At 37.0% G+C, this 17,153-nt stretch overlaps 1 protein-coding gene across 3 annotated transcripts in view; it reads right to left on the minus strand.

Annotated features, from left to right (window-relative positions):
- The window catches only part of Ipo11 (importin 11), a 159,886-nt gene that overhangs the window by 96,649 nt on the left and 46,084 nt on the right, over positions 1-17,153 (minus strand). For all 3 annotated transcript variants that reach the window (XM_005356759.3, XM_013349792.2, XM_005356758.2), the window contains 7 exons: positions 14,049-14,139; positions 10,857-10,904; positions 10,028-10,133; positions 6,980-7,106; positions 6,098-6,131; positions 5,303-5,343; positions 4,619-4,735 (listed from right to left, as the gene is read on the minus strand). In XM_005356759.3, coding sequence (XP_005356816.1) covers positions 4,619-4,735; positions 5,303-5,343; positions 6,098-6,131; positions 6,980-7,106; positions 10,028-10,133; positions 10,857-10,904; positions 14,049-14,139 — 564 coding nt within the window. The remainder of the gene's footprint in view (positions 1-4,618; positions 4,736-5,302; positions 5,344-6,097; positions 6,132-6,979; positions 7,107-10,027; positions 10,134-10,856; positions 10,905-14,048; positions 14,140-17,153) is intronic.

Raw genomic sequence — 17,153 nt, forward strand, 5'->3', positions numbered from 1 at the left:
TAGACCAGGATGGAGGGGGGAGGACTTCGGACTTTCCACAGGGCAGGGAACCCTGACTGCTCTTCAGACTCGAGAGGGAGGAGGAGAGGAGAGGGGGAGGTTAGGAGGGGGGGAGAGTGGGAGGAGTGGGAGGCTGGGAGGAGCGGAAAATTTTTTTTTTCTTTCTTAATAAAAAAAAAAATAAAAAAAAAGAAGTATCTCAAATAGTCAAACTCACTGAGAGTCAGAGGACAGTGGTTGCTGAGAAAGGAAAATGGGCATTTACTAATTCAGCAAATGGGATAAAGTTCAAGTCCAAGTTACTCAACCTGATCTATAACACGTGTGAATAATCAGTAATATACACTTGAGGATGGACTGAAGGACCAGCCTCCTGTTACGTGTTCTGAAAAGCCTCATGTTAAGTGTTCTGGTGGAAAGGAGAGGAATCTGAGCACTAGTCCAGATAAAAGGAGATCTTCACTTACCGTCCTAATATATTCTGAAACTGTAACATAAACTACGCAATGGTTAACAAATGCTTTAACAAGGGCCCTGTCTTCGGGGTTAAAAACTGTCATAAATCCTAAATGATATCTCATCTTTTAGATAAAATTTTAACAATATATTTCACAGAAACCCTTTAATTTTTTTCCTTTTTCTTTAGATATGTGGAAGCTCAAAGACTGTGCGACATAAAACTTGATTGTATGTTTATTTCAACTATATACTTGTAGGGCAATTGTGCTTTTATATTTTGTCATGGGCTTGGAGAGATGCCTTAGCAGTTAAGAGCACAACTGCTTTCCCAAAGGACCGAGTGGGAGTCCCAGGACTCACATGATGGGTCCAAGGGATCTCTGATCTCCTCAGGAGCCATGCATGTACAAGATACACAGACACACATGCAACATATCCATACAAGTAAAAATAAATAAAATTGGGGGAAAAGACTTTTTTCAAAAATAACTAATATTCAAGTAATTGTACCCTATCGCACAAAGAACCAAATCAGACAAAAATCAAATTTGGCCAGTGAGAGGTAGTTTGAAGGTATGTATGACAAGGAAATAAATAAGCTTGCTCAAAGGTTACCAAAAGCTAAAGAATCAAATAATTGATTTTTTAAAAACCTTTTTCCATCTTGGTCTCAGTTTTAAAACTAAGAATGTATAGTGGATAACTCAGCTCTTGGTTATTGTTCCTGCCCGAACTGCCTAAGCTTCCACTCCTGAAAGACAAGTGTGAACAGAAATGCAATGGCATTTCCAGAGATGTGTAAGGGAATTCATTTGTAAAAGGAAAAAACTTTAAGAAATTTTTACTAGCCAGATTTACACAAGTAAATAGGCAAATATTGTTTTTATAATCAACATTTAGCAAATAATTTACTGCAAATGTACGACACTCTAAAGCATATTAGACATTTGTAATAATTTCATATCATGATATACTGTTAACTGGCTGAGGTCAAATTATAATTCCATTTTGTACTTGACACAAATTTAAATACCTTACTCAATCTGAACACCAAGGACAGAGACTTAACAGTTTTAAAAACACCTTCAGTTAAATATCTATATAAGCAAACTAAATGTTCAAAAACCATCACCAAATGAAATAATATAATGCTTGTAATAAAATCCCAAAGTGCTAAGAAATACTACATTAAACCAGTGCCAAGATCTGCTCTAAATAATTAATAGTGACTCAAACCTGCCTTTGCAATTAAGCACTGTTTAAGACTAGCACTGCCATCAAAATTTATGAACTTTTATCTGAACACCATGGCGCATACCTGTTATCCCAACAACTGAGAGAGAGGCAGGAAGATCAGGTATTCAAAGTTATTCTTGGCTATACTAAGGCCAGACTGGGCTACATGAGTCGCTGCCTCAAGAAACTACAATGAAGTATAAACTTTTGACCAGTTACTCATTTTAAGTTCCACCAAAGAAGTCTGTAAGCATAAAATGAGAAATACAAGCACTTGGCATAGAAGAATGGTGTATGATTATCACTCAATAATTAGTAGCTATTCTCATCAATAGCTCTGGGACTATTGCACGGTGTCTGGATTCGCCAATAAGTAGATCCAAGAATAGTCTCAGTCTGTGAATACCAAAACCAACTATCCCAGAAATATTTCTCTGCTTTCCAAAAATATATAAAGTGGTGAACTAAGATATAAAAGCCAGAGACACACAAATTATATCATTGATTTTTGGATGATTCGTTTTTCATGAAGATCAGGGTGGGGTGACGAGGAAGAGGAGGAATCAGGTGGGGGAGGGAAGGACAGAGAGAGACAACTGGAATGGGGGGACATTTAGAGGGTGATGTGGAAATTTAGTACAGCAGAAACTTCCTGGAACCTATGAGGGTGACTATTGCGAGGACTCCCAGTAATGGAGGACACAGAGCCTCAACTGGCCTCCTTCTGTAAGCAGGCAATACTCGCAGTGATGGAACACCAACCCAGCCACAAAACCTTGCTGTCCGCAAGATAGTGGCTAAAGCTGTGAGAGTGGCCAAGGAATGACTGAGCTAACTTGAGACTTGAGACCCTCGCCACAAGAGGGAGCTCATGCCTGACATTGCCTAAATGACCAGAAACCAGAAGCAGAACAGAGACTTCGGAGAGGCTGTCTCCAGCAGCTGATGGAAACAGATGCAAAGATCTATAGACAAACAGTAGGTGGAACTTGAAAAAAACCCCATGGAAGAGGAGGAGGAAAGAACGTAAACGCCAAAGGAGAGGGGCTGAAAATACCACAGGAACACGACTCACAAAAATCAACTAATAAGGGCTCATAGGAACTCAGAGAATGAAGCAGCAATCACAGAACATGCATGGGTCTCCACTAGGTCCTCTGCATGAATGTTATTGTTATTGGCTTAGTGTTCTTCTGGGACTCCTGATAGTGGGACTGAGGGTGTCTCTGACTCTTTTGCCTGCTCTGGGAACCCATTTCCTCCTAGTGGGTTCCCTTGTCCAGTCCTGATGTCAGGGTCTGTGTCTAGTCTTACTGTAATTTATAATGCCATGTTCAGTGGCTATCTCCTGGGAGGCTGACTCTTTTCTGAAGAAAACATAGGAGCAGTGGATGAGGAACAGGGAAGAGAAGGCAGAGGAGACTGAAAGGAGTACAGCCTTATATATGGTCAGTATGTGTTGTGTAAGAGAAGAATAAATACAAAGATTTTAAAAAAATTTAAACATCATTTTTATACTAAGCAATGGATAAATATGAGCAAAAATACCAAATACATATATGTATGTTTGGTATTTTATTTTTGTATTATACTATATACAGTATATTATTTTTGCACTATACTTTTGTATACTTCCTTTGTGTTATATATATATATATATTGATTTATATATACTGATTTTATTATATATATTATTTTATATAATATATATTGATTTTTAAGTAAAAAAAAACTTTTTAAGTAAAATTAGGGCCAGGAAGAAGGCTCAGTTGATAAAAAGCACTTGCGGAACAAAACTGACCTGACTGCTCTTATTACCAGAATCTTGTAAAAAGGTGGTTGCCATGTGAGCATCTGCAATCCAAGAACTTCAGCAAACTGTTGAGGCTGAAATAAGACAATCAGCTAGACGCTCAAAAAGGCAGATCGGTGGCACAACTAGACACCTATTGGGGACTATTATTTTAAGGTGTGTGTCCAAAACACCTGATAGTCTAACAAAGAGCTGAATGATCAATAACAAGGCAGAGGCAAGGACAGGCGCGGCTGGCAGGCAGAGAGTGTAAACAGAAGGAGAGCCAAGGACAAGGAGAGGAGAACATCAGGGCCAGCCACCCAGCCACAGAGGAAGAAGGAAAGTAAGAAAGATAAAAATCCAAAGGGAAAACATAGACAGGATAATTTAAGTTAAGAAGAGCTGACAAGAAATAGGCAAGCTAAAGCAGGGCATTCATAACTAACAATAAAACTGTGTGTGATTTATTTGGGAGCTGAGTAGGGGGCTCCTCAAAAAGCCAAAAAAGTAAAACATTACACAACAGAAACCCTGCCTGAATACAAGGTGCAAGAAGAGAACCTACTGCCCAGAGCTCCTCTCACCTCTGGGCCATACATGTGCACATACACACACATAATAAATCTTTAGAAGAATCTATGGACATGTTAAAGAAAAAAAAAAACACAGTAAAAACAAATTCCTAACAAAACTTATATTTGCTAAAATACATATTGCTGAGACATTAAACACTCTGAACTTGAAGATTGTCAAGCACAGACTAGATCTTTAAAACTTAAAAAAATTTCCTTTCTCAATATCTCCACACCATAGATATAATGCTAATATCTAAATATTCGTGAGTCTTTCATTTTTGGTCTTTAGAGACAGGATCTTGCCTAATCATCCCCCTGCCTCAGCCTCCCAGTCACTGGGTTAACAAGCACTAGCCAACAAAACTGGCTTTTCTTTGTCACTTTTAATAAATTCAAATATAACTGTCAATTCCAAAAAACATAAATGAAATGACCATCTATTTTATAAGCACTGTAAGAATACTTTATATTTTCCACAATATAGATAAAGCAAAGATATTAATTCTACATCTATATTTTCACCTGCCACTTGTTTTTGTGTTTCACAAATTACCTGCACATTGACTCTTTCTATCACACATGAGAGGACGTGCAAAACATGCATCTTTGTATCACACTCGGTAACCTGCTGCAGCAGCTGAAACAGCAGTGTGAACATGGTCTCCAAATACTGCAGCAGAACAAAGAACAGAGATTCTGAAATGGAGAATTCACCATATACAAATATACAAATACAAACACAAATAAACATAAATATGTCAAAGCAATAAGAAAAAATATAAAACTTTATCAATACTTAAGCTGCCAGTATGCAAGACTATTTTTTTCCTTATTACTGCTAAAGGTGTATACATCAAAGCATGCTCATGCTCACACACACACTCTCACAATAAATAAATAAAGGTATGTTTTTAAAATATTAAAAATAAATATAAATTCAGTTATAAAAGCAAATATAACTGTCAATTCTGAAAAACATAAGTGAAATGACCATCTATTTTATAAGCACTGTAAGAATACTTTATATTTTCCACAATATAGATAAAGCAAAGCTATTAATTCTACATTTATATTTTCACCTGCCACTTGTTTTTGTGTTTCACAAATTACCTGCACATTGACTCTTTCTATCATATATATATATATATATATATATATATATATATATAATTGGAATATATATATTTCAAAGACATAAGTAGAAATTGTTACAAAACCTTGAAACCAATATTCTTACCGGTAAAAATTGATCTGTTCTAAATTCAAAATCATCAACAGGTAAATAGAGTTAAGGAATACTGAAAATGAATGAAATTTATCAAGATAAAAATACATCTACAGCAAATTATTGAAATAACAAATATATGTTTATAATACGTACATTTTGGGAAAAAATACATTTTAACTATCCTACCAAGAAATTTCACAAAGTAATCAATTTTAAAATGTTAAACTTAAGGCTGAGTGTGGCAGTGCAGACCTATAATCCCGACACTAGGAGGCAGAAGCAGGAGGACCAGAAGTTGAAGGCTAGTCTTGACTGTGTAGAGTTCCAGGTCAGGCTGGACACTCTAATTCAAAACAACAAAAAAAGCTGAACTTCTTTACAGTTGAGTCCTTTAGAAAGTTTTTTTCAGGGCTGGAGAGATGGCTCAGTGGTTAAGAGCATTGCCTGCTCTTCCAAAGGTCCTGAGTTCAATTCCCGGCAACCACATGGTGGCTCACAACCATCTGTAATGAGGTCTGGTGCCCTCTTCTGGCCTGCAGACATACACACAGACAGAATATTGTATACATAACAAATAAATAAATATTAAAAAAAAAGAAAGTTTTTTTCAAGTTTCACTTTAAAAAAAAAATTTAATTAATCTAGTTAAAACTACTGTCAGGTTAGAGAGACGAGTCAGTAGTTAAAAGCTCTGGCTGCTCTTCCAGGGTTCCTAAGTTCAATTCACAGCAACCACATGGTGCCCTCTTCTGATGTGCATAATAAATAAATAAACCTTTTTAAAAAAATTTTTTTGAAGGATATTTAACTTCAGAGTTGTTGCTGTTTCAATTCGAACCTAAAAAAAAAAAGTACAATAAGAGTTTTTAATCATTCTTAGAACTACTGAAAATCATTAGTCCTAGATGACAAACAAATTCTTTCAAAGCACTTTCCTGTTTCTGTTTATATCCAATCACGGGGCATATGCCGTGTGGAACTGAAAGGATTACAAACCTGAGTTTGTAACAGGTGACCAAAGGAACAAGTACCATCACTTCTGACCTTCCAGCTTTTCTATAATTGCTTAAGAAGCCTTTATGGCAGGAGGCTTTCCAAGAAGAGAAGGATTTGCCATTAGGTGAATGGAGAGCATGAGATGAAGGAAAATAGCAGAAGATGCCGGGGAAAGAAAAGAGAGCGGCGTGAAAAGAAGCACCTGGCCAGCTGGAAGTCACACAAGGACAGGTAAGGAGAGAGGGAGGGAGAAAGGAAGGGACAGACAGAGAGAGGCAGGAAGGAGGAGTTTAAGCTTCCACCTTCAATCTAATCTCAGTTACAGGAAAGATTCCAAACTCCCAAATGATCTGAGCTTTTCTAAACCCACAGACAAGCTTTAGACTCTGAGACTCACATTTCAATGCACAGAGTATGTTATCTGAGAGTTCATAAGAGCAACATCTTATTACTCTGACTTTAGTTCCCAGACCAAGTAACATGACTAAACTCTACCTTCTAGTCTTTAAAATCATATCTTAAACCTTTCTTTCCTGGCTAAGAACCCATTCCCTTCCTAAGTGTTACACTTTCCTATCCCTGTAATAGTAACTAGCGTATTCTCTAGAACCATGGTTTTTTTTCTTCTAGAGCTGACACTGTCGAGGAGGTTTTGGGGTCTAGAGATGCTGATTCATCAGGCTGACATACCACTAAATCCTGATCTTGAAGTAAGTTACAGATTGCTTCATACAGCATGGGTCTCAAGTCAGACTTGAATTTCACAGAAATCCACTGACCAATGAGCCAAATTACCCTGCGTCGCAATGGTTTATACCTAGGTGGAAGAGAAAAAAAAACAGTGAAATATTTAGTATTTAAAGAGGTCTACTTCACTTAGGGTAAATTCCATTTAAATCTAAACTGTGGTAAAAAAAATGTAACTTGCATTTACATAAAAATCAACTTCTAAATATCAATACAAAAGAACCAGTACTGTCCTGATCTAAGGAAATTCAAGCTCTTAGATACAGGTACGGTGTTCTCGGTAGTCCCAGTTTCCAGGAAAAGGACAGGGAATGCAGAGACCGCCTGAGTGAGGAGGTGACACTAGAGTGACGGCCTTTGGTAGAGTGCTCGTCTCACATGAAGACGATCCTTGGTGGATCCCCAGTATCACACGCAAAAGCACTTTGAACCACAGATAGGTATATAAATTTCTCTTCCTCAAGCAACTACAAACAATGCTAACACCATAAATCCTGTAGCTGGCAGCTCTCTGTACCTCGCAGCTCTCTTTACTAAAATAATAATAATAGCCTATATCCATATTTCTATTTCCATCAGTCAATCTCATAAATATTATTTTCATTCATTGTAAAAGAGCTTTTATATTTATCTAGATAATATCTGCATAAGCTTGCTGATTCTAGCTACATGATTTGGAAAGAGGTATGCAATTACCAAACATGACTCAGAATAATATGTGGACTTAAATCATTAAAACTGCAGAGAATTAACAGTAACAATAATTTATTTCTGATAGTTTTAACTAAAGTGATGTTTCACAAGATTTTTCTTAGAGAAAAAGAAAAGTGACAAATTCAAAATTTTTCTATCTTAGAATTCCACTAAAAATATCTTGTCATAAACCTTTAGTGACAAAATTCTATTTATTTCTGAGTAAAACAAAACAAACTGATGAGTATACAGTTATTTTAGAAGGTCACAATCTTAAAAGATAATTGAGTGAACAGAAAAAGAAATGTTAACTAAAGTTTCAACAAATGTATGTAAACATTCCTTAACTCTAAATCATACAGCCCAGCAGTAAGAATTAAAACACAGTAAATGAAATGGATTTGAGAGAACTTTTAAGGATAAATATCACTTAAATGAAAAGTGGAGAACGCCATTTCCTGGGGTAGGAGTTGTTTAAATGGTCACAGAATCAAAAATAACAAGGTGTGTAGTGTAAAGTAACGAAACTATCAGTTTTTAGACTGAAACCTCAGAGATCTCCATGTTTAGTTCCACTCTAAATAAAGAAAATAAAACTCAGAAATTCCAAGGGGACAATCATATCCAGCCAGTTTAGGCTTACAACAGCCAGGTCTCGAAGAACTGTCCCTAAACTGGCAGCAGCAGCACAGGCTATAAAAGCACTGTCCCGTGTGTAACACTGACTAGACCAGGACTGTACATGACAAGACAACCTATCAGTGAGTCAAACAAATGTATGTTAACTCTGAGAAACACTGGTCTAGATTATCAGTCTAACAGAAAATAGCTTTGATTTATCCAAACACACTCAAAATATTAACATTTCAACATATACTCAGCATATTTTACATAGTTCTGTATATAAATTTAAATGAACTGAAACTAATTTCCTCAGCAACAATAAGCACATTTCAAAATGTTAAGCAGCATCCAAGTACTATATGAGACAGTGAGGTCTTAAATCAAATGGCCCCCCTGGTGTAAGGATAAAGGGACTCACAATTCTCTCTAGGGATATGTTTTTACTCCTTCAAAGGCTCTCGAGCTTCCTGTGGGCACTGTCAGAGGCTATTTCATACCCACAGCCTCCAGAGGACAAACTATAAATTACTATTTAACTGGCCAAATTTCTTTGGGCCAAAATGCTAACTGCCATATGGATCTGGTAATAAATTAAGTACTTCTGTAGGAACGTCGAGTACATTCAATTTCTGTACGTGCAAGGCATCGCCATCTCCTCTACTTTTTCTCAAAGACCAACTGTATTACTGTGTCCCCACAACACTCACTGTTCATGGCTATTACTTCAGCTGGGCTACTTACGACCTTAGACCTCGTTGCGGCCAACAGTCTTATTTTGTACATAGCTTCTTCCAGAAACTCGGAGTACTTTCATCTGCTTTCATCTCTACAAAAAGTTCTACTTCTTTTCGCCTACAAACTATTTCTTTTTTTTTCTTTAGTTCCCCTCGCTCCAGTACAGGGTTTCTCTGTGTAGCTTTGGAGCCTGTCCTAGAAATAACTCTTGTAGACCAACTGGTCTTGAACTCACAGAGATCCGCCTGCCTCCCCTCCAGAGTGCTGGGATTAAAGGCGTACGCCACCACCGCCAGGCTTTACAAACTATTTCATATTATATCAAATACTTCTTTCAGGATTTACACTTAAGATAAAGTAACATAGAAGATAAATCTTTTGCTTATATTTGTATATTTGTCTTATATTTTTTTCTGTGTGCAAAATACAAGTAAAATCATACCTTATAGCACGAATAATAAAATCCCAGAGACAATTATTGGGTTTCAACCTGAAGACCAGAAAAAGCAAAGCCACTGGCTTGTACCTCTACCTCAGACCAAAAATAGGCAAGACCCTATCGCCACAAATCTTGGAGACTACACACTCCAGTGAGTTCCTTTCTCTTCCCCCTTATATTTCCCTCTCTGCCTAGCCATATCACTCCTGTCTCCACCTTCCTAGTACTGGGATTAAAGCCGTATGATTCCCAATGCTGGGATTGCCTTTGTGTGAGCTCTGTTTCTTTTAAACAAATTCAATCTTGTGTAGCCCAGGATGGCCTTGAACTCACAGGGATTAAAAGTGTGTGCTACTACTCCCTGGCCTGTATAGCTGACTAGTGTGGTTGCTTTCCCTCTGATCTTCAGGCAAGCTTTATTTATTTAAAACACAAATAATATACTACTATAATACTTTTTTATTTCAAAAATCAAGAAACTAAAATAGGTGTTTACTTGCCTATTATGAGAAACTTGTAATTCTGGAAGAAGTTGGTTTTTAAACCACTGATCAAAATCAACACTGTCAAACAGCTCAAAAGCAGCTAATCCCACAGCATTATACACTGTGAAGAGAAAATAAAGAAATTAAAGATTTTAGATATTTGGTCTTATATAAAAATCTGAACCTACTTTGAAACATGAAATATAATAAGGATATTATATATATATATATACACACAATAAGAATATGGATATTGTACATATACAATATGAACATTGAGATTACTAAAAACATTTTAGAGACATTGCTTAAATTATTTTATTACAGGTTTTTCCCACTCTTTAGTATTTTCAAACAGAAAACTAAATCCACTGTAACATGAGTCAAATTTCAAATATTATAAAATAATATATGATTCTAAATGAAAGCTGTATTTTCTTATCTGACCCCAGTTTATTTTTTCCTAGCTCATCTTGCACAACAATCCCTTAACTGCTTGTTACTGTGTAGTTAAAGCAATGAGCAGTCAGATGTACAACTCTACTGTACCAGCTCATCTTACCCTAATGCTGCAGCCCTCCTGGGGCCCTCCTCTGGCAGCCTCACCTTCAACCTGCTGGGACAGTTCTTTATCCATAACTCCCTTGTTTTCCACACACGCTTTAGCATTAATCATTTCATACAATAGCAGAATTAACTGTATACTTAGTTATCCCCTTCAACTGACAATTCCTACATTTTAGCTATTTTTACACCCCAATTCTCATGACACAAAATCTACCACAAAACAGATCCTCTATGTACTGGACAATACGCCTTTCTAGATGGCTTAAGTCCAACATACCGGCATCTTTGATTAACAGTGCATTCATATCTTCTACATTGGTTGGACCTGAAAAAAAAGGGAAGAAATTATCAGTAAAAATTTAAAAAAACCCTAATTCAAACTTTTAAACTAATTTTAACTCATAAAAATTATATATGAACAAACAAGTTTAATATATCTATACACTGTTCTAATCAAGTTAAGCATATCTATGAAACACTTATCACGGCCTTACGGCAAAAACATTCAAAGCCTGTCTTTCTAAGTTTCTGAAATATAAACAAATTATTATTCAATAGTTACTTTATTGTACAACAGCACATGAGAACTTAGCCGCCTGTTTAGTTTTCTCCTCCCATCTACTCCAACTTCTCTCCAGCCTCTGCAGTCACCATTCTTCTCTCAACTTCTGAGACCAATATTCACTTATTCCATGCAAGTAAGACATGTAGTACTTGTCTTCTAGGGCAAAACTTACTTTTAAAAAGCAGTATTTTAAACTTGTATTTTAAATATATGATTCATAGACATGTGTGATGTATAAAAAGATTATAATTTGTGCAAACAATGTAGAGTAATTAAGCCAAGCTAGTTAATACCCCATCACCTCAAATACTTACCCTACCTCCTTAAATACTGAATGTGTTTTTTTCCCCAAGACATAATTTCTCTGTCCTAGAACACACTTGGTAGACCAGGCTGTCCTCAAACTCACAGAGATCTACCTGTCTCTGCCTCACAAGTGCTGGAAGTAAAGGTGTGTGCCATTACCACCCAGCTTAATGTTTTTTTTTTAATTGGCATCTGATATTTCCTCCTGCTGACTATCTTTTGCCACCATTTATAAAACAGCCTTAAGTTATCCCAACTGATATTCTGTGCTCTGACCATTATCTCACTTCCCCACCAGTAACCTTTCTCAACACTATCTACTCTTGACTTTTATGAACTTGATTATTTTATATTTATGTGTAGGTGAAAACATGTGAAATAGTACACTAGCATAGTATTTTCCAAGTCCATTCATGATGCCATAAATGATATTGACTCTATCTTTACTAATGCTAAGTAGTAGTCCACTGTATATACATCTCATAGGAATGACTTCACTATGAAATTTAAAGACTTTAGAATGAAGTGCGGGTAGATAGTGAAGTACTATTTATGAAGGACGACCCCACAGTTGGAAAACACAATTAACCTAAATGTATCTTCTTAAAATATATATAATGTTTTTCAAAGTACTTTGTTACTGGTAAGTATGAATTGTTAAGCTTAACATTCCAATCAGCTAGAATAAGTACACCCAAAATAAGAAAACTGATACAGAACCAGAAAGAAAACTCAACTGTGAAGTCATTGAAAAACTTAATAGCAGAAAATAAGCAAGGAGAATGTATCCCAAATAGTTAGGGTTTCTATCGCTATGATAAAACACCAAGTCAAAAGTGACTTGGGAGAAGTGAAAGATTATTTCACCTTACAACTCTCAAGTTACCCTTCATCACAGAGGGAAATCAGGGTGGGAAATGAAAGCAGGAATCTGGAGGCAGGAACTGAACCAGAGACCACAGAGAAATGCTGCTCACTGCCTTGCTCATCATGACTCTCTCAGCCTGTATACCTACAGCACCCATGACCAGTAGCCCAGCAGTGGCACTGTCCACAGTACGCTAGGCCCTCCCACATCAATCATCAGTCAAAAACATGTACCACACACTTGCCCACAGGCCAGTCTGGTGGGGGCATTCTCTCAATTGAGGTTCCCTCTTTCTAAATGACTCTAGCTTATATCAAACAGATATAAAACTAGCCAACACAACTGGCTTTTCCTAAAGTAGTTAAAAAAAATTAAGCTAAGAATAGACTAAAAAGTGTACAAAATCAAAACAGAGTAACAAAAGAAGTATAGGCATCAAGTTTAGTGATTTCTAACTGTCCTTAAAGAAATTAACTATATATTGTAAGTAAACCACATGAAAATAAACAAAGCTCAAACTAGTTTTTGTTTGTTTGTTTGTTTTTTGTTTTTTGAGACAGAGTTTCTCTGTAGCTTTGGAGCCTGTCCTGGAACTAGCTCTTGTAGACCAGGCTGGCCTCGAACTCACAGAGATCCGCCTGCCTCTGCCTCCCTAGTGCTGGAATTAAAGGCGTGCGCCACCACCGCCCCGCATAAACTACTTTTACCGATTACTACAATCAATGGACATCTTATTTTTCCCTTTGGCATATAATTTAAAGAGACAAACTCTAATAGGATTCAGAGAAAACAAGAAAGGTTAAGAATCTCCTTCTCTCCAAGAGATCCTCCTGTTCAGGTTTCTTCACATATCTACCTACTCAGGTCTTGACCCAACTAACTGGGTAATCTACTCTCGGTCTACCTTCTAGGCGTTTCTGCAGCATCTACCAGCATGTTCGTCTCCTGGATACACTCCTATACTCCTCCATCCCTCCAGCAAAAAGCCTTGCCTGGCTTGTCTGGGGGTCTTCAACTCCTTCAGTCTTTGAAGCCTTTTCTCTCTGAAGATTTTTTCTAATTTAAAAAAACTCCAAAAATGCATGCCACTGTATATGAAGCAACGACTTAGAAGTTTAGGAGCACTTTTGATCACTTTCTTGTTCCCAGCACATCAATTAGTTGCTCAAGGTAATCAATCAACATATAATAATGAAGTACGCCAAGCACTGAGGTAAAGAATGAACAAAGCCGGCGTGAACATAGTATCCGGAAGCTTCAGTCTAACCAAAGTTACTTAGCAATTAACTACTACAATAATCAAATAACCAAAGTTTGCTTTGTCATCTGACAGACTAATCAAAGTTACTTAGTATATAAAGTACTACTTGTGTATAAAGTACAATAATCAAATCTCCAAAATTTGCTTTGTCATCTTTTAAATCTATCTCCTTTTAATCTGCTACAACTATAAGGCTAACAAACTACTTGAGCCTTTCTTCTTTCTACAACACGCTCTAGAGAGTTTCCCACACCTGTCATTTGGTGCTATTTGTTTACAACAGCAAGATGTATCCTATTCAAAACTGTAATTCCAGGCTGACTTCAATACCACTTTTGCAGGAAAGAACACACTCAGTCTTTCTCAAATTTGTATTCAGTGTATGATCAGGACACAGAGCAGTGACCACAGGAAACATTTAGGCAGTCTTGACTCAACATTAAATGGCAAACCATTACAAAGAGCTTACCTTGAAGAGTTTGCATCATTTCTAGTAGTACTGGAGTAAGAGTCTGATTATATTCATGGAATATATCTATAAATAATACTTCAGTGCAAGGCTAGAGAGGGAGAAAAAAAGAACAGATTCCTAGTTTTTAAAAAATGTCATATTATATTGGCTACTGCAATAAAGGAAAGGGATACTCATTTTTCAAATTCTAAAACAAATGTTTCCAACTGTTGATTTATTAAAAAACAAAACTATAGGGGCTGGGGCTCAGTGCTTGAACAGATTCCTAGTAAGACATACATGAGGCCCAGGCTTCTATCTCTAGCACCATTTCTAAAAAAAATAAAACAAAGGAATGCATGATAAAGCCAATTCACACAGGAAACTTCTTTCATTGCTTCAATCACTTGGTGTTATAGATACAAAGTTTGTCTGTCTTTGGTTGTTTTTCAAGGCTGGGTTTCCTGTGTAGCCCTGGTTGTCCTAGAACTCCTGTAGATCTGTAGACCAGGCTGGCCTCAAACTCAGAGATCTGCCTGTCTCTCTCCTCGGTGCTGGGATTAAAGGCATATGCCACCAACACCCAGCTCAAAGAATCTTTAATTCACTGTACTTTAAAAATCATTCTACAGCCATACTCACTTATATGCAAGCAAAATGACTGAGTATCTAGAACAGAGTTAATATATTTAATAATGTGTTTTCATTGACATAGTCACCCACTGTAGTTCATAAACTCAATTTACCATGAAAAACAGCATTTCTTTTAAGAAAAAAAACAGTAACAAAACTATTAAGCTACAAAAAGAATGCTTTGTTTGGATTTTTTTGTTTAAATATTTATTTCATATTTTTGCCTGCATGTATGTAAGTGAACCACATGTATGTCTGGTGCCCAAGGAGCCAGAAGGCAATGCATCCCCGGAAGTGGAGTTAAGGATGGCTGTCATGGAGGCCTCTTCAATAGGGACAAATGCTCCTAATCGCTGAGTCAGTTCTCCAGACATACCTGGACTCTTAGAAGCACTGAAGCATGGGCTAGAGACATAGCTCAGTGATTAATGGCACTTGTTGCAGATCCAGGTTCAGTTCCCAGCACCCAACAAACTATAATGCCAGTTCCTGGGGATACAATGCCCATAAAACTACTAGACAGAAAACATACACACATAGTTCACATTGTAAACACAAGCAAAACACTCATATACATAAAATAAAATAAATAAATCTTTTAGAAATAAAAAATAAAATAAAAGTTCAGGTAATGGTGGTGCATGCCATTAATTCCAGCACTCCAGAGGCATAGGCAAGTGGATGTCTGTTGAGCTTGAGTCCAGCATGGTCTACAGAATGAGTTCCAGGACAGGTTCCAAAGCTACAGAGAAATGTCTCAAAAAAAAAAAAATCAAAATTAATAAATGAACTGCTCACTAAATAAAGCCATAAGTAAATAAATAAATAGCAGAAACAACAACAAAGAAGCACTGAGTCATGGGGCTGAAGAGATGGCTCAGCACTTAAGAGCACTACCTGCCCTTCCAGAGGTCCTGAGTTCAATTCCCAGCAACCACATGGTGGCTCACAACCACCTGTAATGAGATCTGATGCCCTCTTCTGGTGTGCAGGCAGAACACTATATGCATAATAAATAAATCATTTAAAAATAAGAGGGGGCATTGACTGTACTTCCAGAGGACTCAGGTCTGATTCCCAGCAGCCAATACAGATAACGTCCTCTATAACACAAGTTCCAGAGGATCTAGTACCATCTTCTGGCCTCATTAGGTACCAGATACACATGAGGTGCACAGAATATATGGAGGCAAAACGTGAAGATACATTTTTAAAATTTGCTTAAAAAGTCATTCATGACAAGTAGGTCACAACTGCCTATATCTCCAATCACATGGGACCGATATCTACTTCTACACTCATGGGCATTACACTAATGTGCACAAACCTACACACAGTCACATACATTTATATATTCATATAATTTAAAATAAAAATAAAATCTTGCCAAGCATGTAAGCATTTGGAAAGCAGAGGCAGGCAGCTCTCTGAACTAAGCCAGTCTAGTCTAGATGGTGAATTCCAGTCCTGCCAGAACTATATAGTCAGATTTAGTCTCTAAATAAAAGAATAAAATATTTAAAGTAGAAACAAAAACAATCAAAACCAATCTTATATGTGGTGGCACATATCTTTATTCCTGCACGTGGGAGGCAGAAAGAGGGATATCTCTTTGAGTTCAAAGTTAATCTGGTCTATACTGTGAAACCCCATCCTCCGGAAAAAAACACAACACAGAAAAAATTAGTAAGTTATATAAAAATAATTAACAAAGAACAGCTTGATATGTATTTTTACAAATGTTCATAAAGACGATAATTTTATCTTACTAATAATGTGTTTTAAAAGCATCCTATAACAAAAGCAATAGGCTGATCACTGAGAATCATACTAAGCAGTAAGGGTAATATAGCACATCATTATATCAGTGTATAAAACTGTAAAGCAAGTCCTTTCCATCCCATTCCTCTCTCCTGAAGAGGCAGCTTCTGCCTCTCTCCCTCCTCCCCCCCTTCCCTCCTGGTGTGGGAGAATTGTCTGTATTCTGTCGATCATATTTTAAATAAACGCTGATTGGCCAGGCAGGAAGTATAGGTGGGACAATCAGGCAGGAAGTAAAGGTGGGGCAATGAGAACAGGAGAATACTGGGAAGGAGGAAGCCCATTTCTCCCCAGTCCTGTCCAGACTATGGAAGAAGCAAGATGTGACCTACCCTGCCAAAAAAGGTACCGAGCCATGTGGTTAACATAGATGATAAGAATAATGGACTATTTAAGTTAAAAGAGCTAATACGAAGCCTGAGCTAATGGGCCAATCAGTTTATCATTAATATAGACTTCTGTGTAATTTCTTTGGGGCTTGCCGGCTGTGGGAACTGGGCAGGACAGAAACCCCAACAAGCAGGACCTCATGTTACACCCCCCATCTCTGTTTCTCTCTCTCTCTCTGCTCTCCTCCCTTCTCCCGTTTCCCCTCCATAACCCACTAAATAAATACCCACGTTTTTTGTTAAAAAAAAAAATCAAAAAACAAACTATGAAACAATAAAA

This window comes from Microtus ochrogaster, chromosome 19 (genome assembly GCF_000317375.1).
Source record: "Microtus ochrogaster isolate Prairie Vole_2 chromosome 19, MicOch1.0, whole genome shotgun sequence".
NCBI classification, from domain to species: Eukaryota; Metazoa; Chordata; class Mammalia; order Rodentia; family Cricetidae; genus Microtus; species Microtus ochrogaster.